Source organism: Macrotis lagotis, chromosome 2, assembly GCF_037893015.1.
Source record: "Macrotis lagotis isolate mMagLag1 chromosome 2, bilby.v1.9.chrom.fasta, whole genome shotgun sequence".
NCBI classification, from domain to species: domain Eukaryota; kingdom Metazoa; phylum Chordata; class Mammalia; order Peramelemorphia; family Peramelidae; genus Macrotis; species Macrotis lagotis.
Genome location: NC_133659.1, coordinates 216257564 through 216284203, shown reverse-complemented (window position 1 = coordinate 216284203; position 26640 = coordinate 216257564). Strand labels below are relative to the sequence as shown.

The window sequence follows — 26640 nt, the reverse complement described above, 5'->3', positions numbered from 1 at the left end:
TAACTTTATGGAGTTCAGTACTTCTCAAAAATATTTGTAGTACTTGAATTATAATTATACTTGCTCACTTCTAAATGGTAACAAATATATTTATTAAAAAAATCTACTGAGTTTTGTCAGCACTGAAATTTTCTAATATTGTTGGGATGGTGGTATTGGATTGCTTTAGATAATTATATGGGCTAAATTGGATAACTGTTATCAGTGGGTTAGGGAATTCCCTTGGGGAAGAATCTCTAAAATGTAGGTCTTTATCTTCTCTGCAATAATTCTAGAGGGTTGCATGGAAAACTATCAAATTAAGTGAGCCAAAGTCAGTACATGTCAGAAGAACCATTTCAGTCATGCTGTAAGATTGACTCTCTATGTACTATCTCTATGTCATTTCCCTAAAAACAAGATGATATGTTATATCATCATATAGTTATCTCAGCATCTTTTGGGGAGGAGTAAAAATAACTAGTATGATTCTTAGAATTTTTTATAAACTTATCTATATTAAATTGATGTATATATGATGTTTTTCCTGAAAGCTACTATATATTAGACCATTTGTGTATATTACTTTGAATATCTGATTATACTTAGCCAAGGTTTTTCTTGGACTGGTAAATGTTTGATATAGTGGCGTTTTTATTTATAAAAGAAGCAAAGAACTTCTATAGCAGTCTTACAATATTAGAATTAGGGAGGGATTTTAGAGTAATTTAATGTTTTAAAACACATTTTCCCTCATAGTCCTAATATCTGAATGAGGACAAATATTAGGAAAAGATATTCTCGAATACTAACACAAAGCTTCCTTATCAACACATGTAATAAGACGGAATCATCTTTCTTTAAGCAATGTTATTTTTAATTGCTATAGTATACAATTAAACATTTTGTAAAAGTAGTGAAAGAAAAAGTCTGATTAATTTTTTTATTCTAAATGTAAATATTATGTTAAATTATACTGAAATGTGTTTTATATATATGGCCCTAAGTGATAGTAATCTCTGTTTTTTATTTTTATCAGAAACATCTTCTTTTAAGTCCAGGAGAGTCTCATATAATGATAGTAATAATTATACAAAAAGCATAAGACCCATAAAATAGTCTTTGTTCTTCATTGCTTTGTTGTAATTTTTTTCCTTTGAAATGTTCATATTTCAGAAAGATTGCCTCAAAAAACCTTCGATATCTATGGATGACAGTGAACTTGAAATTCGTCTTAATAGTTGGAATCTTGGGGTAAAAGAAATTTTATAATTTTGTTATTTATACTTTTATCATTTTATTTATGTGTATGTTGAATAGAAGCAGTTTCCAAAATTACCCATTCAGAATCAATATTTATTTAGAAATAAATGTTTAGCCCTGGAAGTTATAATAGAGAAAAGTGCTATACTTAGGATATTTTGATGAATATCATATTAGATACTTCCTGGCTATGGGACAACAGGCAAATTATTTAAACTCTCATAGCCTTAATTTCCCTCTTTGAAATGGAGAAAGCATTTCTTTTAATGTCTACTTTTCAGCATAGTTGTGAGGAAAGCACATTGCAAAGTTTAAAGCACTTATATCAATATAAGTTATTCTTAGCACTGGATGATGTTTCAGAATCAAAAAGCATGGGCATTGCCATTCCTCTCAGGAAGTGTAGTATTTAATTGAAGAAACTGGCAAAGGTGAAAAAATTAAATAACAAGTAAGACAGGCTATGAGAAAATGGCAGGATGAAGGCAGGGACTTTTCTGAGGTCTTCCTCAGACCGCTCCAAAATCTTTAAATATTGACTCTAACTAAATTCTAGTGTAACAGAACCCACAAAAAGACTGAACCAATTTTCCAGCCCAAGACAACTTGGAAGATCCATGGGAAGGATCTGTTACATCAGAATTAGAAAGAGCCTGCAGGGCAGCCTGGACTGAGCCAGAGCAAACCAACCCAAGTCATCTAGGAACAGATTATGGGATGCCTGGGTCACTGGGGGTGCCTGGATCTGTGGAGGTGGTGGCAGTTTCTAGACCTTTAAGTCCAGGGTTTGTCAAAGACAACTGAGAAGATCAGTGGAAAAACTCTGCAGCACTGGAGAGAGTGTGGAGCACAGGCCAGCACAAATCCCAGTGCAGACTTGGCCCCAGGGGACCAGAATCAGGTCTGGGTAGCCCCCGGCAACTACTTCCAGTGTGCTCAGCCCAGGACCATGAAGGGGGTCAGGGGAGAGTGGAGAGGTCTCTTTGCTATCCCTGAGGCAAGACTGTGTTGCTTTGCCCATACTTAGATTCAGGTCATAGTCTAGGGCAACAATCTCAGAAAAAGGAGCAAGAGCACAACAGAGCTCACTGCCTACAACAGGGTAGGGACCTTCCTCATGGTTCCAGAACAGAGGGTAGTGCTTGTGATCATCCATAGACCAGAGCACAGGCCAGGAGAGCAGTCAGAGCTTCTCATAAGACCTTAGAGGAATTGAGAATTTGCAGGTCCCTGGGGAGTACCCCTGAAAACAGCTGTAAAAGACCTCAAATGCTTGGGACAGTTGTGTATTTCACTCTGGAAGCAGAACTCAAAAAGTTAAAAGTTAACTTAACTCAAAAAGTTAAAATCAAGTCATAGACTGGGAAAATGAGTAAACAAAAGAAGATAAAAATCCTATCATAAACAATTAATTTGTTCCTATGGAGGATCAAAAATATACATTCAGAAGATAACAAAAGTTAAAGCTTCTGAATCCAAGCCTCCAAGAATAATATAAATTGGTCTCAGGCCATGGAAGAACTCAAAAAAGATTATGAAAATCAAGTAAGGGAGATAGAGGATAAATTGGGAAGAGAAATGATAGCTGTGTGGGAAAATCATGGAAACCAAGTCAGCAGCTTGATGAAGGAGGTACCAAAAAATACTGAAGTAAATGGCATCTTAAAAACTAGCTTATGGACCCAGGTGCTCTGGGCTCAAAGGCCAATGCTCTGTCTGCCACCTAGCCACCCCTACTATTAATACTATTTTATTTTATTTTCATTTTATTTTCTTTTTTTTTGGCATTTTGCAGGGCAGTGGGGTTCGGGTGGCTTGCATGTCACATGGCTGGGTGATTGTTGAGTGTACGGGGCCGAATATGGGCTTGGGTGCTCATGAGTCCAGGTCTGGTGCTTCGTCTACTGTGCCACCTGGCCATACCTACAATTATTACTGCTTTTTTTTATTTTAATTTTTTTCTCTCCCCTTTATTTTATCACTCAAGTGAATCTATATTTTTTGGTGGGTAGGGAATATTTTGTTTACTCTTAAACAAGAATATTTCATTAATGTATAAAAAATTGTACAAAATGAGAATAAATAAATATTAAATATTAAAAAAACTAGCTTAGATCAAATGAAAAAAAGCAGTCCAAAAGGCCAATGAGGAAAGAATACCTTAAAAAGCAGAACTAACCAGATGGAAAAGGAGATACAAAAAATTCTCTGAAGAAAATAATTCCTTCAAATGTAGAATGGGACTAAGGGAAACTGTTGATGTTGTGAGAAATCAAGAAACAATAAAACAAAACCAAAAGAATGAAAAACTAGAAGACAATGTGAAATATCTCATTGGAAAAACAACTGACCTGGAAAACAGTTCCAGGAGAGAAAATTTTAAAATTATTGAACTACCTGAAAGTTCCAACCAAAAAAAAAGGGCCATAGACTTCACTTTTCAAGAAATTATACAGGAAAACTGATATCTTAAAAACCAAGGGTAAAATAGAAATCGACGGAATCAACTGATCATCCTCCGAAAGGCAAGCTCTCAAAATGAAAATTGCTAGGAATATTAAAACCAAATTTCAGAACTCTCAAGTCAAGGGAAAAAACATTACAAGTAGCCAGAAAGAAATAATTTAACTATCATGGAGGTACAGTTAGAATAACATAAGATAAAGCAACTTCTACGTTAAGGGCTCTTTAATAAGATATTTTGGAAGTCAAAAGAATTTGGATTACAACTGAGAATCAATTACTGAGCAAAACTGAACATAATCTTTCAGGAGAAAAGATGGACATTCAGTGAAATACTGGACTTTCAAATTTTTCTCTTGAATCAACCAGAGTTGAACAGAAAGTTTGTTCTTCAAGTACAGGATTCAGGTGAAGCATAGAGAGGGTCAACAGGAAGGGCAAATTATAAAGGATTTAATAATGTTGAACTGCTTGTATTCCTGCCTGGGTATCAAATACATATAACTCATATGAACCTTCTCATTTATTCAGGCATAGATAGACAAGACCCAGGAGGGAGTTGAATTTAAAGGTGTAATATATTAAAAAGATGGAGTTGATGGGCAAGAAAGATACTGGGAGAAAGGGAAAGAAGAGGTAGAATGGGTGAGTTATTTTACATAAAAGAGGCAAGAAAAAACTTTTGGAGTAGAGCAGAAGAGGGAGAATGTGAGGGGAAGTGAGTGTCTTACTCCCATCAGACATAGCTCAGAGAGGGAATAACATACATGCTCAATTGGGAATAGAAATCTATCTTGCCCTTAGAAAAATAGGAGAGGAGAGGGATGAGAGAAAGGGAATGAACAGGGGAGGTGGGCTATGGGTGTTAGATGGGAGAGAAGATCATGGGAGAGGGAAGTCAGATACAACACACTTTGAGTAGGGATTTAGTGGAAGGAGAGAGAATAGAATAAATGGGGGTGGGGAGGAATGGAATGGAGGGAAATAGAGCTAGCAAAAGCAACTGTGGTACAAAATACTGAGTCCGTTTCTCTGATGGACTTAAAGAATGCTACCCATCCCAAAGACAGAGTTGATGGTGTCTAAATACTGACTGAAGCACACTTTTTTTTCGCATTTTATTTTTCTTGAAGTTTATCTTCTTTTGTGTGGAGGGATATGTTTACTTTTACAACATGACTATTTTAGTAATGTTTTTCTTGGCTACATATTTTTAACTTACACCAAAGTAACTTGTTTTCTCAATGCGATTGAGGATGAATGGATTTGGAGGAAGGAGAAAATTTGGAATTCAAAGATTTGGAAGTAAATGTTAAAACTTGCTTTTCCACATAGCTGAGATAAAAGTAATTTAAAAATAAAAGAAAATTTAAAAGATTAACATTAAAAATTAAGATAAAAAAGACTGTGACTAAGTGACTAAATGTTTGATTCTTGTGACTATGTTTTAGGAATATAGGGAGAAAAGAGATGTTTATGTACTAAAATAATTGGCTTATTAAGTTATTCATGCATTGACCTTTGGTAGAAATAGTCAAAGTAGCATTTAGAAGTAAAAATTTGGGGTTTAGGATGAATTTGTTCATGTTATATGAGGCATATCTTACAAGATTAATTCATCAGGTAGTTTTTAAATACTTATTTTATCCATAGAACCATGGTGATAAGACTATAGGGCTGACCAAAAAAGAGAAAATAGCTGAGGATTTTTAGGAAAAAGATCACAAGTCTGACCCAGAGACCCAATTGAGCAGAGATGGATAAAAAAGACTTTCGTTTTCCAGCCTTGTACTAAAACTATTTCTTAGCCACAATCAGAAAAACTAACTTTGATTTGCCTTAATGATTATTTAATCCTTCAAAAAGTAGAAAACTAACAAGAGGAAATTCCATTATTGATATTTTTCAAACTGACAGAGAGAATATGAATTCTGAGTTAGAAATGGTGGCAGTACTGCAGTACTACCTCTTTTTATAATTTGTGATTGAGAGATAGAGGAAATTCAGATATATAGTGATATACTCCCTAGATTTGGGACAGTAGATTTCAGAGGGTCCAAAAAGAAAGATGAATAGTATCTCTTGGTCTAAAATTCTATGGGTGAAGTTAGCACAAAAGAGGTAGGAGATCCTCAAGAATAAAATTCTGAAGTCACAAAGTAAAACAGTTTTCATGAAGATGTAAAATGGAATTTATCTGAAGAGATATCTGTGGATTCATCAGCCAACATAGATTAAAAAGAAGAGTATGGCATGATTCTGTAAAAAGTGTTAGGAATATTAATGAAATAAGTCTGGTGAGGGAAACTAAGGACAACTTGAAAGCTATCAATGTTCTTCTTAAACAATAATGCTTAGCAGTGAATGCCAGGTAAGTGATGATGAGAGTAGAGTATTGTGGGATTATTGCCTACATATTGCTGGAATCCCTTTCTCTCTTGATGCAACTCAAAATAGCATTAGTTTTTTATTTTTTTTAAATGGCTGCATTATGAGGAAATGAAGAAAATGAGGAATGGAGCATTTGCTTGAGGTAGATTTGATCCTGATAACTGACAAATGAGAAAAGGCAGAATTACTTCATTCTCATTTTGCTTCTGTTTTCTCTTATAAGGAGAATGATCTTTGCAGGAGAAAAAATATACTCAGGATAAGTAAGGTGATAGCAAGACAGCACCCAAGTGCTCTGGATGAATTTAAGTTACCTGATTTAGAAAAATTACTTGGGTACTTTTAGAAAAGATAGATATGGTTGCTATCACTACCACTGTTACATAAAAGAGAGAGGTGCTGCCAAATATAAGGGCATATGTCCTTGGTTTCCAAAAAGAGAAGAGATTCTACAAACTGTTTACTAGTGAGCTTGACTGGGAATATTCTAGGACAATTCATTAAAGAAATAAATGGTTGGAAAATATTCAGAAAGGAAAGTATTGATTATTAACATTAAGCATGACTTCACTAAGAATAACTCATGCCAGATTACCTCTTATTTTAAAAAATTAGAATTATTAATGCTCTTCTAAATGCTCTTCCATGCTCAGTCATGTTAGAGTAGGTTTGCACATGAAGCATGAATAGAGGATCATAGGTACAGAGCTAGAATTAATCTTAAGGATCAATTTACTCCAACCCAAGATACTGAGCCCAAGTAAGTTAAGTGATTTGCCCAAACTTTAGAATTTGAAGTCAGATTCTTTGACTTTATGATCAGTGCTATTGGCACTCTGGTACACTAAAACGTATATTTGAATTTTAAATTCAGGTCATTTAATTTTATAGCCAGTGCTTTTTTTTTAAACTGCTTGGGCTGAAAAAAAAAGACCAATAGTACCCAATGTTCCCTAGTGGTCTCACACTCAAGCTTAACTTGTAGGTAAGGAGAGAGAGAGAGAGGAGAAATGGTACATGGATACTATGGAATATTATTGTTTTATAAGAAACTATAAATGGTCGAACTCTAGAGAAGCATGGAATGACTTACAGGATCTGATGCTGAGGGAAGGGAACATTGTGAGATGATCAACTTTAATGGAAGCAGCTCCTCTCAGCAGTTCAGAGCTAAGACAACTCTATTAGCCCGGCAATGGACATTGTTATACCTATCCAGAGGAAGAAGAACAAAACAAACAAAAAACCCCAACCCTTCAGAATTTGATGAAACTTTCATAAAAATTATCTCTTACATATCTCTTTTGCTTAATCCTAATTCCCCATACTCTGAAAATGATTAATATGTAAACATGTTAATCCAAAATATGTATGTACAATGCTAACCTGACTGTTTGCTGCTGAGGGGATGGGGGTGGGAAGAAGGGTGGAAGGAAATTTTATAACTTAAAAATAGACATGTGCATATAGATGAAGATAAATTACTTAATTAAAGAAAACGAGGTGGCTAGGTGTTGCAGTGGATTGAGCACTGGCCCTGGAGTCAGGAGTACCCGAGTTCAAATCCAGACTCAGACACTTAATAATTGCCTAGCTGTGTGACCTTGGGCAAATCACTTAACCCCATTTTCTTAAATAAAAAAGTCAAGAAATAGAATGAAAAATAAGCATACAAAAGAAAAAAATCTGACCATAAAAAATTAGTATGGTGACAAGAAAGAGCAAAAATATAAGCTTTAGAAGACCACAAAATCAAAATTCCTGCTTCAAAGAAAAATTGATCTCAGGCAATGAAAGAGCTGGAAAGGGATGTTAAAATTCAAGAGAGAGAGAGAGAGAGAGAGAGAGAGAGAGAGAGAGAGAGAGAGAGAGAGAGAGAGAGAGATGAGTGATACAAGAAAAAAGTAAACTATCTCATTGGAATAAATTGACCTGGAAAATCGATCCAGGAGAGATAATTTGGACTGCTGGAAGGCCTATATGTAGTCTTTCAAGGAATTATCCATGAAAACTTCCCTGATATTCTAGAATCAAAATGAAAGCTCCCAAGAATATTAGAACCAAATTCCAGACCTTCCAGATCAAGGAGAAAATATCAAAATAGTCAAAAAGAAAATTTAAATATTATGGAGTCATAGTCAGGACAACACAAGACTAACAATTTCTACATTAAATGATCAGAGGGCTTGGAATATGATATTTCAGAGGGCAAAAGAGCTAAGATTACAACCAAAAATCACATACTCTCTGAGTATAATCTTTCATGGCGAGAATATTGATATTCAAATGAAATAGTTTTTTTTTAATATTTCTGATAAAAACCAGAGCTAATAGAAAATTTTATTTTAAAAATCAAGTTGCAGAAGAAGCTTAAAAAGGTTAACAGGAAAGAGAAATCATAAGGGATTCAATAAGGTTAGACTGTATTCCTACATGGGTAAATGATATTTAAAACTCCTAAATACTTTCTCCATTATAGTTAGAAGTAATATACATAGACAGAAAGCAGTAGTGTGAATTAAATCTGATAGTGTGATTATCTTAAAAAATAAATTTAAGGAATGAGAAAGAAGTGTACATTGGGAGAAAGGGAAAGCAAAAGCTAGAATGGGATAAATTATCCATCATAAAGGAGACCTGAAAATAAATAAATAAATTAATTAATATTATATATATATATATATATATATATATATATATATTTACATACCAAGTTGCATCTAGAAGAAAAGTAGATAAGAGAAAGGACAGGAGGAGCTGACAGAGGGGAGGGCAGTTTGAATGAAGTAAAAGTCAGAAGCAAAACATTTTTAAGGGCGGCTAGGTGATGCAGTAGGTAGAGCACTGGCCCTGGACTCAGGAGTACCTGAGTTCAAATCCAGCCTCAGACACTTAATAATTACCTAGCTGTGTGGCCTTGGGCAAGCCACTTAACCCCATTGCCTTGCAAAAAACCAAAAAAAAAACCAACAAAAAAAATAAAATTAATTTTCCAACATAAAGAAAACAATCATATTTATAGAAATATAAGCCATTCTTCAATTGAAAAATGGTCATAAGATAGAAACAGTTAGTTTTCAGACAAGTAATCAAAGCTGATCTACTACCTCTCACCTGTCAGATTGATTAATGTGACAGAAATGAAAATCTCCAAAGAGGAAATGTCGGATAATTTAAATACTAATATACTACTATTGGTGAATTTATATTCTGATTCAGCCATTCTGGAGAGCAATTTAGACCTATGCCCAAAAGGTTATAAAGCCATGTAAGCGCTTTGACCAAGCAATACCACTAATAGGTCTGTATAACAAAGTGATGGAAAACAAAAAGTCAAAGGACCTATGTGTGTGAAAATATTTATAGCAACTCTTAGTGGAAGCAAAAAATTGGAAATTGAGAGGATGTCTATCAATTGGGGAATGGCTGAACAAGTTCTTGTTTATAATTGTGATAGAATTCTATTGTTCTTTAAGAAATGAAGAGTAGGATGCTCTCAGGAAAACCTGGAAAAAATTTACTGAACTGATGCAAAGTGAAATGAACAGCACCAAGATAGCACTGTATATAGTAACTGCAATTTTGTATGATGATCTACTTTGAATAACTGAGTGATGGTGAACCATAAATCTGAGTAAGACTATCTATCTCCAGAAAAAGAACTGGTGGAGCCTGAATGCACAACAATGATACTTTTGCTTTGCTTTATTTTTCTTGAGACTTTTTCTGTGTTTTCTCTCATAGAATGTCTTTCATAGAAATGTATTTTGCATGATTGCACTTGTATAACTTTTGTCAAATTGCCTTCTCAATGACAGGAGGAAAGGAGATGGAAGAAGAGAATTTGGAACTCAAAATTGGGGAAAAAAGATGTTAGAATTGTTTTTGCAAGTAATTAGGAAAATTAAAGTAAATAAGATTTTTTAAAAAACCCATTACATTTGAAGATTACACAAAATAGGTAGGAGTGGCTGATATATTGGATAGTGGAACCAGAATTTAACAGATCTTAACAGGCTAGAGGAAGATATATATTGTGACCCATAGGACATTGGATCACAAACCTTGGAGAACAAAATCAAAATGTATTGGGAAATTTTTATTTGTGTATTTTTTCTATTAATTTTAATATTTAATTTATTTATTTTTCCAACTACATGCAATGATAGTTTTTAAGTCATTTTTTTGCAAGATTTTGAGTTTTACAATTTTTCTAAACTCTCTTCCCTTTCCCCTCCCAATGACAGAAAGCAGTCTGATATAAGTTCGTTTTCTCTCGTTCGTTCCTTCCTTCCTTCCTTCCTTCCTTCCTTCCTTCCTTCCTTCCTTCCTTCCTTCCTTCCTTCCTTCCTTCCTTCCTTCCTTCCTTCCTTCCTAAGGCACATGGGGTTAAGTGACTTGCCCAAGGACACACAGCTAGGTAATTATTAAGTATCTGAGGCCGGATTTGAACTCAGGTCCTCTTGAATCCAGGGCTGGTGCTCTATCCATTGTGCAATCTAGCCGCTCCAAGTTCTTTATTTATAACTGTGATAAGCCTAGATTGATATTGAACATGTTGTGAGAGAAGAATCAAATCCAAATGGAAGAAAGAAATCATTAGAGAGAAAAAAATGACACTACATAACACCAATTTAAAAATTGAAGATAATAAGCTTTGGTCTTCATTTGAACTACACTGTCCCTTCTCTGGATATGTATGATATCCATAACTGCCTGTTAAAATTGTTTTTATTTTGCACATGATCATGGCTGCTCATCACCCCATGTTGTAGTTAATGTGTACAGTGTTCTTCTGGTTCTGCTTATTTTACTCAGCATCATTTCATGCTAGTCTTTCCAGCTTTTCTGAAATCTTGTCCCTCATGATTTCTTATAGGAAAATAAGTGTTCCATCAATTCATTACAATTTGTTCAGCTATTCCCTAATTGATGGGCATCCCCTCAATTTCCAATATTTTGCTACTATGAAAAGAGTTGCTGTGAATATTTTTGCATATGTAGGATTTTTATCCTTTTTTATGATTGCTTTGGAATATAGACCAAATATTGGTATTGCTGGATCAAAGAGTATGGTCATTGTTATTGCCCCTTGGGCATAATTCCAAATTGCTCCCCAGAAATGGTATATCATCTCACAACTCCATCAACAATGCATTAGTGGGGCGGCTAGGTGACACTTAATAATTATCTAGCTGCGTGGCCTTGGGCAAGCCACTTAACCCTGTTTGCCTTGCAAAAACCTAAAAAACAAAACAAAACAAAACAACCCAATGCATTAGGGTCCCAGTTTTCCCATACCTCCTCTAACATGAATTATTTTCCTTTCTAGTCGTATTAGCCAATTTGAGAGGTTTAAGATGGTACCTCAGAGTTCTTTTAATTTGTATTTCTCTAATCAATACTATTTTAGAATAATTTTTCACATGACTATAGATATCTTTCATTTTTTGTCTGGGAATTGCCTTTCCATATCCTTTGAGCATTTATCAATTGGGAAATGTATTTTTTTTTATAAATTTGACTTCATTTTAGAAACGAGTCCTTTGTCTGAATCACTAGTTGTAAAAATTGTTTCCCAATTTACTACATTCCTTTTAATCTTAGTTGCAGTGGTTTTATTTGGGCAAAAACTTTTTAATTTAATGTAATCAAAATTATCCAGTTTGTTTTTTCTAATGTTTTCTATCTCTTCTTTGGTCATAACCTGCTTCCTTGTCCAAAGATCTGACAGCTAAATTATTCCTTGTTCTCCAAATTGGCTTATAAAATTATCTTTTGTATCTAAATTCTATACCCATTTCTACCTTATCTTGGTACGGAGTGTGAGATGTTGGTCTGTGCCTAATTTCTTCCATACTGTCTTCCAGTTTTCCCAGCAATTTTTATCAGAGTGAGTTTTTATCCCAGAAGCCAGAATCTTTGAGTTTATCAAACAGTAGGTTATTATAATCATTTTACTGCTGAACCTTTTGCTCCTTATCTATTCCACTGATCCACCACTTTATTTCTTAGCCAATGCCAAACACTTTTGATGACTGATGCTTTAATATAATTTTAGATCTGGAATGGCTAGGCTACCTTCTTTTGCATTGTTTCATTAATTCCCTTGATATCTTGAACTTTTGTTCCTCCATGTGAATTTAGTTACTATTTTTATGCTCATTTCATTCAGCATCAATTCATGTAAGTCTTTCCAGGTTTTTCTGAAATCCTCCAGCTCATGATTTCTTACAGAACAATAGTGTTTCTTCCCTTTCATATACCCCAATTTGTTCAGCCATTCCCCAATTGATGGGCATCCTCTAAGTTTACAATTCTTTGCCCCCTACAGACAGAACTGTTATAAATATTTTTGTATATGCGAGTCTTTTTCCATTTTTGATGATCTCTTTGGTATTTCTGGATCAAAGAGTATACACAGTTTTATTACTCTTGGCATAGTTACAAATTTCTCTCCAGAATGGTTGGATCAATTCATAACTCTACCAACGGTGTATTGAACCTGATCATTTCTTATAGCACTAGTGTTCCATCACAATCATATATCATATCTTGTTTAGCCATTCCCCAAGTGATGATCAATCTCTGGACATCTTTGCCACCTGAAAGAGAACTGTTATAAATATTTTAGAACATATAGATTCTTTTCCTTTTTTCCCTAGTCATCTTTGGAAATAGACCTAGTAGTGGTATTCCTGGGTCATAGGGTATAGGCAGCTTAATAACTCTTTGGGCATAATACCAAGATTGCTTTACAAAATGTTTGGCTCAGTTCACAGTTCCATCACCAATGAATTAGTGCCCCAATTTCTTCCCTTCCTACATATGTCACTTTCTGTTTCATTCATTTTAGTCAATCTGATAGGTGTAATATGACATCTTAAGATTGTTTTTATTTGCACTTCTCTGATCAATGATGATTTAGAGCATTTTTTTCATATGACTAGAAATTGTTATGATTTCTTTACTGATAAATTGCTTTTTCGTATCTTTTGACCATTTATCAATTGGAGAATGACTTTTCTTCTTATAGATTTGATAAAGTTCATTAAATATTTGAGATATGATACATTATCTGAAAAACTGAATCTAGAATCCCCCCCAATTTTCTGCTTGCTTTCTGATCTTGACTATATTTATTTGTAGAAAATCTGTTAAATTTAATGTCATCAAAATTATACATTTACTACTTCACCATGTTCCCTATCCCTCTATTTTAACTCATGTCTATCTCTCATATTTGAATGCTTCATATAAATAACATAGTACTGCATTCTGATTATTTCCATTTGTTTCTATTTTATGGTGAGTCCATCCCAATTACATTCAAAGTTATAGTTATTATTTGTGAATTTTCCTTCATATTATTTTTATTTACTGTTGTCCTTCTCAGCCTCTTTTTACCCCATCCCTGTTACTATCTTCTTTCCTTGCCTTTCTATTCCTTATTTTACCAATCCCTTGAAGAAATATTTTCTTATCTTTTTTCACACCCTCCTAAATCGCAATCTAATCAGTCTTCTAAAAGTTCCTCTATCATCTGTCCCCTAGTTCTCTCATCTGTCCACAGGTTCAAAAGGCTTTTAAACAACTATATGTTGTTTCATTATTATCATTATCTAGGATAAAATGGCTAATTCTTTCTATAATTTGTTTTTTGGTCCACTCATTTTTTAAGATGAGGTTATTCAGTTTCCAATTTGCTCTGGGTCTATATCTCCTTGGCCCAGTATTGCATATGACTTTTATGGCATTGTGATCTGAGAAAGATGTATTCACTATTTCTGCCTTTCTGCAGTTGATCATTAGGTTTTTATGTCCTAGTACATGGTCAATTTTTGTATAAGTTCCATGTACTGCAGAGAAAAAGGTATATTCCTTCCTATCCCCATTCAGTTTCCTCCATAAGTCTGCCATATCTAATTTTTCTAACAATCTATTTACCTCCCTAATTTCTTTCTTGTTTGTTTTATGATTTGATTTATCTAGATCTGATAGCAGGAGGTTGAGGTCTCCTACTAGTAGAGTTTTGCTGTCTATGTCTTCCTGTAATTCTTTCAGCTTCTCCTCTAAGAATTTGGGTGCTGTCCCACTGGGTGCATATATATTCAATATTGAAATGACTTTATTGTCTATGGTACCTTTTAGGAGGATAAAGTTTCCTTCCTTATCTCTTTTAACACTATCTATTTTTGCTGCTGCTTTGTCTGAGATAAGGATTGCTACCCCTGCTTTTTTTATTTCAGCTGAAGCAAAATATATTTTGCTCCAACCTTTTACCTTTACTCTATATGTAGCTCTCTGCTTCAAATGAGTTTCTTGTAAGCAGCATATTGTAGGATTCTGGTTTTTAATCCACTCTGCTATTTGCTTACATTTTAAGGGAGAGTTCATCCCATTCATATTTAAGGTTATGATTACTAATTCTTTATTGCCCTCTGTGCTATCTTCCCTCTGTTTGTATTTTCCCCCTTTCTCCCCCTTTTATCCATATTCCCCAGTATTTTGTTTTTGAATACCACTCCCTTCAGTGTGTTTGCCCTCCTATATCATTCCCTCCCCTTTCTTTCCCCTTTCCCTGTTCCCTTCCCTTCCTTTTGTTATTTCCCCTTATTTCCTCCACTCCCCTTCCCTTTCTCTGTCCCCCCCTACCCTTTTCCCCTTTTACTTCTTGAAAGGTTAGATGTTTTATAAGTTAACTGAGTATGTGTAGGTTTACTTAAGCCAAGTCTGATTCGTAGAAGATTCAGGTGTTTCTCCTCTACTCCCTTCTTCCCCTCTATTACCATAGGTTTTTTGTACCTCTTAGTGTAATTAGATTTGTCCCATTCAGTCCCCTCCCTCCTCCTGTCTCTTTCCTGTCCCCCTTTTTAGGGAGGTAGTTTAGTTTTTTAGATCATTCTATCTAAGTCATAGAAAATTCTGAGTGTCTGACCCTTCTAGTTAAGTATATTCTGTTGAATAGAGTCCAAATTCCTGAGAGTTATTAGAGTCTTTCTCCCAAGTGGAGTTAAAGCCAGTTATATCCCATTAGATATCAGTCTCCTGGATAGGTCATGGATGTCCAGCATTTCTGGCTAGGTATATTCTCTCTGTTAGAGTTACATTTCTCAGGATTCTCAGGATTTATGAGAGTCTCTACCCCCGCCCATTCTGTGATATAGCCAGTTTCAACTTTCTGGATTGTATTTTTTTCCTTTTACCGCCCCCCCCCCCTTTTTACCTTTTCATGTGTCTCTTGAACCTCCTGTTTGATATCCAAATTTTCTGTTTAGCTCTGGTCTTTTCATCAGAAATTTTTGGAATTCTTCCATTTCGTTAAATGTCCACCTTTTTCCCTGGAAGGTGTACATTTAAGGAAATGGAAGAATTCCAAAAATCTACTTTGCAGGAAAGTAGATTCTTGGCTGCATTCCAAGCTCCCGTGCTCTTTGAAATATCTTGTTCCAGGCCCTTTGATCCCTTAATGTTGATGCAGCCAGGTCCTGCATGATCCTTACTGTGGCTCCTTGATATTTAAATTGTTTCTTTCTGGCTGCTTGCAGGATTTTCTCTTTTATCTGATAGTTCTGGAGTTTGGCCACAACATTTCTTGGTGTTTTCCTTTTAGGATCTTTTTCTGGTGGGGATCGATGTACTCTTTCAATAACTACTTTGCCCTCCGATTCCATGATGTCAGGGCAGTTTTCCATCACTAGATCCTGTAACATTAAGTCCAGGCTTTTTTTCTCTTCAATGTTTTCAGGAAGTCCTATAATTTTCAGGTTCCCCCTCCTCAATCTATTCTCGAGGTCAGTGGTTTTGTTGATGAGGTATTTCACATTTGCTTCTATTTTTTCTATTTTTTGATTTTGTTTAAATGACTCTTGCTGTCTTGTGGAGTCATTAGTTTCTGTAGACTCCATTCTTTTTTGGGGGGAGAAGTTTTCTTCATTAACCTTTTCCAATTGGTCGATACTACTTTTGAAAGAGCTTTCCATTTGACCAATTGAGGTTTTGAGAGAATTAATTTCTTTTTGCATTTGCTTATTTGAGGATCTGAGAGAATTATTCTCATTTTGCAAGGTATTAATTGTCTCCCCCCCAATTTTCCAGTTGATTTTTAAACTTCTTCCTTATTTCTTCAAGGAAGTCTTTCTGTGCTGGAGACCAGATTGTATTCTCCTCAGAGGTTCCAGGTCTCTCTGGGTTGGGGTCTTTCCCTTCCAGGAATTTTTCTATGGATCCACCTTTCAGCTGACCCTTCTTCATTATGCTAAGACCTTGAGTTGGGTGGGGCTGGTTCACCTGGGCTTGGGATCTCTAAAGGCTTTACTGAATGCAGTTTCTCTGGCTGGACAGTAGGAGGAGCTGGTTGCCCTCTCTGGGGTGTCTGTGACCTTGGTTGCGAGGCCTTCTCCCTTTGCTTGAGGGAGGGAATTGGAGCTATTGAATTCTTTTGCCTTCAATCAATGGTGGGCTTTACCCTGGCCTGAGGTGATTCCTCACCTGGGCTGGTTCTTTTGCTCACACACCTGGGCCTGCCAGTACTCAGCCAAGGCTGCTGTGGGAGTCGAATCCTGAGGTAGATTTTCCTCTCCTGGCTTTTCTTTCTGTGTTTCCTGGTTCGGATTTCTTTTAAGAGGTTTGTTTCATGTGATAGATGGGGAAGAGATCAGGAGACTTTAGAACTGTGCCTGTCTTCTCTCTGCCATCTTGGCCCCGCCCTCTCTAAACAATTATAGATGTACATGTTATTTCCTCTTCAACCCTGATTTGATGAGGTTTGTATATGTTGCTTTTGAAAAGTTGTTTTCTTTGTGTTTGCTATCGACCTTTCTTCTGTTCTCTTAGGTATATTTACCAATTTTTTAAAAAAAAATCCAACTCATTACTTATTTATTTTAATAGACTTTTTGAGTTCCCAATTCTCTCCTTCCCTCCAGTTTTCATACTCCTTTACTGAGAAGCAAACAATATGATATAAATTATTCACATGAAACATGCAAAACTTATTTCCATTGATATGATGGGGGGGCGGAGCCAAGACAGCAGCAGGATTGATGCCCTCTCCAAAATATTTCAAAAACCTTAAAATTATGACTCTAATTAATTTTTTGAGAGACAGAATCCACAGCAAGATCCAGTGAGGTAATTCTCCAGCCCAAGGTAACCTGGAAATTAGTGGGAAGGGTCTTTCCATGGAGTTGGAGGGGCAGCAGCACACCAAACAAAGGAACTTCAGCCTCCTGGAAACAGCCCCAGGGTGCCTGGGAGGTACAACTCCTAGCAAAAAGCAGTTTCCTGACCTGTACCCAGGGAGCAGGGAGATCAACAGGGAGACCTCTGCCAGAGTGATGCATGGAGTCCAGGCCAACCTGCCCTCCCTCAGCACACTCAGTGGCACTCAGAGCAGCCCAGATAGCAGGAAATGGGAGCAGGCCCATGGAGCTGCCCAGAAGGAGCCTCCCAGCAGATGCTTCCTGAGTGCTCAGTCCACGGAAGGTAAGGGAGTGGAGGGTGACTTCTGAGGCCTGTCCTCTGTGCCTAGGACAGGGCTCTGGGGCTTTGATCATATTCAGACCCTGGTTCATCTGGGGCCCCCAAAGAGCAGGAACCTTCCTCACAGCCCTGGGACAGAGGGGTGAGCTTGTGGTCATTCAACAGATCAGGAGAGCAGTCAGAACTTCACATACTTAGGTCCTCACGATGGTGTCCTAATAACACTCAAATGCTCAGGAAGCACCCCAAAACCAGGCACAAGTTGGGGAAATGAGTAAACAGAAAAAAAGGAACCTGATCATAGACAGTTACTTCAGTCCCATGGAGGACCAAAATACACAATCTAAAGATGAGAAAGTCCAAGCTTCTGCACCTAAAGACTCCAAGAAATATAGAAGTTGGACTCAGGCTATGAACAAGCTCAACAAAAAGATTTTAAAAAACAGGTAAGGGAGGTAGAAAAAAAAATTTGGAAAAGAAATGAGAGAGATGTAGGAAAAACATGAAAACAAAGTCAGCAGTTTAGTCAAGGAGATTCAAAAAAAATGCTGAAGAAAATAACATAACAAAACCAGCTTAGGTCAAATGGATAAAACAGTTCAAAAAGTTATTGAATAGAAGAATGCTTTAAAAAGCAGAATTGGTACTTGGCAGTCTATTTGCCAAGACAGACTCAGAATCTTTTTGAAAACAATTATAAAACACTTCCCACACAAATTAAATCAGATTTAAATAACTGGGCAAATATCAACTGCTCATGGATAGGTAGAGCTAATATAATAAAAATGTCAATTCTACCAAAACTAAACTACCTGTTTAGTGCCTACCAATCAAAATTCCAAACAAATTACTTTAGAGTTAGAAAAAATTGTAAGTAAATTCATATGGAGAAATAAAAAGTCAAGAATTGCCAGGAGCTTAATGAAAAAAAGTGTAAAAGGAGGTGGCTTAGCCCTACCCAATCTAAAATTATATTATAAAGCATCAGTCATCAAAACTGCTTAGTATTGGCTAAGAAATAGAGTGGTGGACCAGTGGAATAGATTAGGTGTAAAAGCAGGAGATAATTACAGTAATCTGCTGTTTGATAAACCCAAAGAGTCTAGCCATTGGGATAAAAACTCCCTCTTTGATAAAAACTGCTGGGATAGTTGGAAGTTAGTATGGAAGAAACTTAGATTAGACCAACATCTCACACCATTTACCAAGATAAGATCCAAATGGTTATAGGACTTAGACATAAAAAACAATACTATAAGCAAATTAGAAGATCAAGTATTAGTTTGCCTGGCAGATCTATGGTAAGGGGAGCAGTTTATGACTAAGGAAGAGTTGGAGAACATCACCAAAAACCAATTAGATGATTTCGATTACATTAAATTATAAAGCTTATAAAACCAATGTAACCAAGATCAAAAGAAATGTAGTAAATTGGGAAACAATCTTTACAACCAATAATTCTGACAAAGGACTCATTTCTAAAATATACAATGAACTGAGTCATATTTGTAAAACAAAAAGCCATTCCCCAATTGACAAATAGTCAAAGGATAGGCAATTTACAGATGAGGAGCTCAAAGCAATTCATAGCCATATGAAAAAATGCTCTAAATCATTAATTATTAGAGAAATGGAAATTAAAGCTTCTCTGACATACCACCTCACACGTCTCAGATTGGCCAATATGACCAGGAAGGATAATGATCATTGTTGGAAGGGTTGTGGGAAATCTGGGACACTATTACACTGTTGGTGGAGCTGTGAACTCATCCAACCCTTCTGGGGAGCTACTGGAACTACGCCCAAAGGGCAACAAAAATGTGCATACCCTTTGACCCAGCAATACCACTACTGGGTCTATACCCTGAAGAGATGATGAAAAAGGGTAAAAACATTACTTGTACAAAAATATTTATAGCAGCCCTGTTTGTGGTGGCAAAGAATTGGAAATCCAGTAAATGTCCTTCAATTGGGGAATGGTTTAGCAAACTGTGGTATATGTATGTCATGGAATACTATTGTTCTATTAGAAATCAGGAGGGATGGGATTTCAGGGAAACCTGGAGGGATTTGCATGAACTGATGCTGAGTGAGATGAGCAGAACCAGAAAAACACTGTACACCCTAATAGCAACATGGGAGTGATGTTCAACCTTGAAGGACTTGCTCATTCCATCAGCGCAACAATTGGGAACAATTTTGGGCTGTCTGCAAAGGAGAGTACCATCTGTATCCAGATAAGGAGCTGTGGAGTTTGAACAAAGTGAAAGGACTATTCCCTTTAATTTAGGAAAAAAACAGATATCTTATTGTCTGATCTTGTCACCTCTTAGACTTCTTTTCTTTAAGGATATGATTTCTCTCTCAACACACCCAATTTGGATCAAGGTACAACATGGAAACAAAGTAAAGACTGACAGAGTGCTTTCTGTGGAGGGGTGGGGGGAGGAAAGCAAGATTGGGGGAAAATTGTAAAACTCAAATAATATCTTTAATAAAAATTAATTAAAAAAAAGCAGAATTGGGTTTGATAAACCCAAAGAGTTCAGCTATTGAAATAAAAACTCTCTCTTTGATAAAACTGCTGGGAAAATTGGAAGTTAGTATGGAAGAATGATTAGATTAGATTAGAGCAAAACCTCACACCCTATTCCAAGATAAGATCCAAATGGATACAGAATTTAGACATAAAAAACAATTTAGAAGATCAAATTAGAAGATCAAGGACTAGTTTACCTGTCATGATCTATGGAAAGGGAAGCAGTTTATGACTAAGGAAGAGATGAAGAACATTGCTAAAAACAAACTAGATGATTTCAATTACATTAAATTAAAACCATTGCAACAAAGATCAAAAGAAATGTAGTAAACTGGGAAACAATCTTTACAACTAATGATTCTGACAAAGGATTCATTTCTAAAATATACAGAAAACTGAATCATAATAAAAAAAGCCATTTCCCCAATTGACAAATGGTCAAAGGATATGCCAAGGCAATTTACAGATGAGATCAAAGCAATTCATAGCCATATGAAAATTTGCTCTAAATCATTAATTATTAGAGATATGCATATCAAGGCTTCTTTGAGGTACCACCTGACACCTCTCAGACTGGCTCATATGACCAGAAAGGATAATGATCATTGTTGGAAGGGTTGTGGGAAATCTGGGACACTATTATACTGTTGGTGGAGCTGTGAACTCATCCAGCCATTCTGGCGAGAAATTTGGAACTACGCCCAAAGGGCAACAAAAATGAACATACCCTTTGATTCAGCAATACCACTACTGGGTCTATACCCTGAAGAGATGATTTAAAAAAGGGTAAAAGCATCACTTGTACAAGAATATTCATAGCAGTCCTGTTTGTGGTGGCAAAGAATTGGAAATCAAGTAAATGTCCTTCAATTGGGGAATGACTTAGCAAACTGTGGTATATGTATGTCATGGAATACTATTGTTCTATTAGAAACCAGGAGGGATTTGCATGAACTGAGGGCTGAGTGAGATGAGCAGAACCAGAAAAACACTGTACACCCTAACAGCAACATGGGAGTGATGTTCAACCTTGATGGACTTGCTTGTTCCATCAGTACAACAGTCAGGGACAATTTTGGGCTGTCTGCAAAGGAGAGTGCCATCTGTATCCAGATAAGGAGATGTGGAGTTTGAACAAAGTTCAAGGACTATTCCCTTCAATTTAGAAAAAAAAAGTGATATCTTATTGTCTGATCTTGTTATCTCATACCTTATGTTTCTTCTTTAAGGATATGATTTCTTTCTCATCACATTCAATTTGGATCAATGTACAACATGGAGACAATGGAAAGACTGACAAATTGCTTTCTGTGGGGGGTGAGGGAGGGAAGTAAGATTGGGGGTAAAATTGTAAAACTAAAAATAAATAAAATCTTTAATTCAAAAAAAAGAAAGAATTGGCTGGATGGAAAAGGAGACAAGAAAGCTCTCAGAGGAGAACAAATCCTTCAGATGTAGAATGGAGCTAAAGGAAGCTGATGACTTTGCAAGAAATCAAGACACAATAAAACAATATAAAAAGTGTGAAAAAATAGAAGAAAATATGAAATATCTCACTGAAAATACAGCTGAAATGGAAAACAGATCTAGGAAAGATAATTTAAAAATATTTTGGCTGATGATGAAATATCTTCCTGGTCATGGTCAGAAAAGTCTTGACTTCATTTTTAAAGAATTTCTACAGGAAATTTGCCCTAATATCCTAGAAACAGAGGATAAAATAGAAATTGAGAGAATCTACCAATCTCCCCTGGAAAGAGATCCAAAAAAAACAACCCCTAGGAATATTATGGCCAAGTTACAGATCTCCCAAGTCAAAGAAAAAATATTACAAGCAGCCAGAATGACACAATTCAAATATTGAGAGACAGAACTCACAGAAAGATCCAGTGAGGCAATTCTTCAGCCCAAGGTAAATAGTGGGAAGGCTGTTTTCCATGGGGTTAGAAGGGTGGCAGCACCAAACAAAGGAATTTCAGCCTCCTGGAAACAGCCCCAGGGTGCATGGGAGCTCCAGCTCTTAGCAGCAGAAGCAGTTTCCTGACCTACACCGAGGGAGCACCCAGCACCCAGGACTTAGCAGCATCTACATTAAGGGCTTGGAATATAATATTCCAGAAGACAAAAGAACTTGGAATGCAACCAAGAATCAACTACCCAGCAAAACTGAACATTCTCTTCCAATTAAGAGACTTTCAATGAAACGGGAACTTCAGATGTTCCTGTTGAAATGACCAGAGCTGAACAGAAAGTCTGATCTTTAAATACAGGACTCAGGTGAATCATAGAGAGGGAGGAAGAGAAGGGTAAATTATGATGGACTTAATGATGATGAACTGCGTGTATTCCTGCATGGAAAGATGATACTGATAATCCTCACATAAACCTTCTCATTTAATAAAGCAGGTAGAAGGAACTTTTATAGATGAATCACAGGAAAGAGATGAATTTGATATATTGGTAGAAATGGAGTCAGTGGGTGAAAGGGAAATGTACTGGGAGTAAGAGAAAGAAAAGGTAGAATAGGCTAAAATATTTCATGAAAGATATTTCATGTAGCTTTTGCAATAGTATGGAAGGGAGGAAGGCGAGGGGGAATGAGGGAGCCTTCACTCTCAGTGGAAATGGCTCAGAGAGGAAGTAGCATACACACTCAATAGGGTATAGATATCTAGAAGAAGGAGAGAAGAGGGACAAGGAGGGGAGGGGTGATGTGAGTGTTAGAGGAGAGGGTAGATTATAGGAGAGGATAGTCAAATATAACACATTTTCTTTTTTACTTTTTGCAAGATGCTGTGATTAGGTGGCCTCTTCAGGATCATGGGGCCAGGTGGTTGCTGGGTCTTTATAGCTGGGATGTAGGCCTGGGGTCTCTTGGCCCCAGGGCCAGTGCTCTGTCCGCTGTACCACTTGGCTGCCCCACAACACATTTTTGAAGAGGGACAGAGTGAAAGGAGACAGAAATTAAAATAGATGGTAGTGAGGAGTAATGGATGGATTTACAATCAGCAACAGCAACTGTGGAAAAATATTGAAATAACTTCTATGATGGATTTATGATAAAGAGTGTGATCTACCCCAGACAGAACTGATGGTATCAGAATGTAGACTAAAACACATTTTTTTTCCTCTTTATTTCTCAGGTGGTTTTTTATTTTTTTTTGAGGGGGGGTGTATTATGTTTACTCATTCTATTTTTTATTATTCATTTATTTGTTTATTTATTTATTTATTTTAGGTTTTTGCAAGGCAAATGGGGTTAAGTGGCTTGCCCAAGGCCATACAGCTAAGGTAATTATTAAGTGTCTGAGGCCAAATTTGAACTCAGGTACTCCTGACTCCAGGGCTGGTGCTCTATCCACTGCGCTGCCTAGCTGCCCCATATGTTTACTCTTAAACAAGAATTTTTAGCAATGTGTAAATAAATTAAAGAAATTAAATTTTATTTTATTTATTTTTAGGTTTGTTTTTTTTTTTTGCAAGGCAGTGGGGTTAAGTGGCTTGCCCAAGGCCACACAGCTAGGTAATTATTAAGTGTCTGAGGCCGGATTTGAACTCAGGTACTCCTGACTCCAGAGCCATTGCTCTATGCAGTATGCCACCTAGCCACCCCAAGAAATTAAATTTTAAAAAAAGTCAGAAAAGATCAAAAAAATCTCAAATATGCTTATGATGTACAGTACTATAAAATTATTGAAGCATTTATTTAAAATTAAAATTTTCTGTAAAAATCATGAGCGTAGTCTTGAATATATTTGAAGATCTATATTTTAAAGATTCTCATTTGAAAGTGCCTGAATCTACAATTTTAGAGATACAGCAACACCTGAAAATACTTATCAGAACTACAAGCTACATAGTTTAAATATAAATATCTGCACTGTGTTTCAGTTTAAACCTTTCTTCCTTCATAAACTGTTCTTGTACCAAGCTCATTCAAATATGTGCTGAATTACAATTTTAAGATAATTTTTACATATTTTCCAATTGCATATAAACGCAATTTTAGCATTCTCTTTTAAAATTTTAGATTCCAGAGTCTCTCCTTCCCATGCCTCACTTAGAAAGCAAGAAATTTAATGTAAAATTATTTATATTTAATTATGCAAAACATATTTCAGTATTAACTATATTGTGAAAAAACACAAAAAATAAAAAACAAAAATGTTTAAAAATATGTTTCAATAAAAAAAACAAAAAATCTTATTTCCATCATAGCCAGATTAATTCTTTAAAAAAGCAAGGAAAATAAAATGAGAATATTATATTTCAATTTGCCTTTAGTGCTCAACCATTCTCTCTCTGGAGGTAGATAGCATTTGTTTAATCATGAGTTCTTGAAAATTGCCTTATATCATTGTATTGACTACAGTAGCCAGTTCCTTCTTAATTAATCATCATGACAATATTGCTGATATTATGTTCAATAATCTACTTTCACTTTCCATCAATTCATAATTTTCTTATTTTGTTTTTTCTGAAACCACTCTATCTTTTTTTTATTACAATAGTACTCCATTACAGTCATGTGCCACAACTTGTTTAGCCATTCCCCAGTTGATTAACCAATATTTCCAATTCTTTTCCACTACAAAAAGAGTTGCTTTAAATATTTTTTGTATGTGTGTGTGTATGTATGCACAAATATATATATATATATATATATATATATATATATATGTATTTTCCTTTTTGTTTGATCTCTTTGGAATATAGACCTAGTAGTGGTATTGCATGATTAAAAGGTATGCAGTTTTAGATTCGTTTGAATATGGTTCCAGATTGTTCTCCAGAATGGTTGCACCAGTTCAGTACTCCACTTATAGTTTATTATTAAACCTGTCTTTCCCTCATTCCCTCTAGCATTTGTCATTTCTGTTAGGTGTGTTTAATTTACATTTCTCTCTCTCCCCTTCTCCAATTCTTCTACTTGAAATTTAAAATCCTTTTTCATCTCTTCTAGGAGTACTTTTTGACCTTGAGACCATTTTATATTCCCTTCTCCAAATTCATATATAAACCTTTTTCAGTGTCCTATTCTGATATGTTGTTTTGTTCTTCCTTAGTGTTTTAGTAGCTTTCTATAGTTAGGGTTTCCATATATTTATCATTTTTAGTTTAGTTTGTGGTTTTTGTAGTAGAGCTCTCCACCTGGGTGACAGGGGAACACTGAAGCTTCCTGTGCTTGGAATTGAAGACCTGCTCACCTATCTTTCTCTAATTGGGACCTCTGCTCCCCTGTTATCTGCTTCTCCATTTGGCTGGCATTGCCCTGTCTAGTTCTGCCCATTGTACTGGGGTTCTGGAGTTTGCATTTTGCTTTCAATTCTGGACTGGAGGTCTCTCAGTTGGCCTCCTTTGTTGCTGGCACCTAGGGCCCTCCATTGTTGAGCTAGGAGAATTGAGTTGAGAATCCACTTAAAGGCTTGAGTAATGTCGTTACTAAGGAAAACTTGGTAGAGCTTAGGGAAGTTCCTGGCTTCTCTCCACTATCTTCATTCCACCCTCCTTCCCTATAATAAAGAATTTTTAAAAGAAATATAAGTCAGGAAAAATTAACTAATCCTTCAGGAAAAACCTAATATTGTTTTCCAGACCTATAAATTTATACCTAGGTTAAGAAGTACAGGAGTGGTACCTTTTCTTGCTGCTTTTTTGGGGGCCAAGTTTGGTCATTATAATTTCATTGCATTCAATTTTAATTGTTTTGTTGAAGTTATTTTTAATTTCATTGTTATAATATTGTGTGGTTCCTACTCCAAACTTTTCTGGGGGAAGGTAGGAAGAAATGAATTGGGAGAAGAGAACATTTGAACCAAATAAAAAGGAAATCAAATAGGTCATGTGGAAGGGTTTGGACTTTTGAAGTAGACCAGAATTGAATTTGAAAAAAAAGAGAAATTTGGCAAAATTTGAAGGAAACAATCTCCAGACCTTGATGCTGGCCAAAGAGTAAATAGGATCCTCTTTGAAAAAGAAGTTAGATCAAAGACAGTTTAGGAAGATTAAAGAAGATTAAGGATAATAAGAGAAAGTAGCAGTTAGCATTTATATAGCATTTTAACTTTGAAAAGCATTTTATATAAACTCATTTGATCCTCACAATAGCATTGTGAGGTGGGTGATATTATTATCTTCATTTTACAGAAGGAAATTGAAGCACAGAAAGGTGAAGTGAGTTTCTCTGGGTCACTAACCAGAGAGTATCTAAGACAGGGTTTGAACTCACATCTTCTTGATATATAATCTTTTACAATACCACCTAACTGCCTCCACAAGGCAGAAGAATCTGAAGAGGTCAACTTAAAAGGATAAAGGTAGATAGTTGCCAAGTATATTAAGTAGAAGAAAGCCTTTCTTCTCCCCAGGTAGTAGGGGGAAATGAAGCATGTCCTTAAGGAAGAGATGTGAGACTTCAATGAGAAACAAAAGGATCAGAGATTGATGAAGGAAGATACCCTTTTCAGGTTAATGAAAAATGGAAGAGAAAACCTAAAATAGAAAGAGAAAGAAAAATGTCA

At 35.8% G+C, this 26640-nt stretch overlaps 1 protein-coding gene across 8 annotated transcripts in view; it reads left to right on the top strand.

Moving 5' to 3' along the window:
- The window catches only part of CEP112 (centrosomal protein 112), a 644230-nt gene that overhangs the window by 70848 nt on the left and 546742 nt on the right, over positions 1-26640 (top strand). For all 8 annotated transcript variants that reach the window (XM_074224744.1, XM_074224743.1, XM_074224738.1 and 5 more), the window contains one exon: positions 1156-1233. In XM_074224744.1, coding sequence (XP_074080845.1) covers positions 1156-1233 — 78 coding nt within the window. The remainder of the gene's footprint in view (positions 1-1155; positions 1234-26640) is intronic.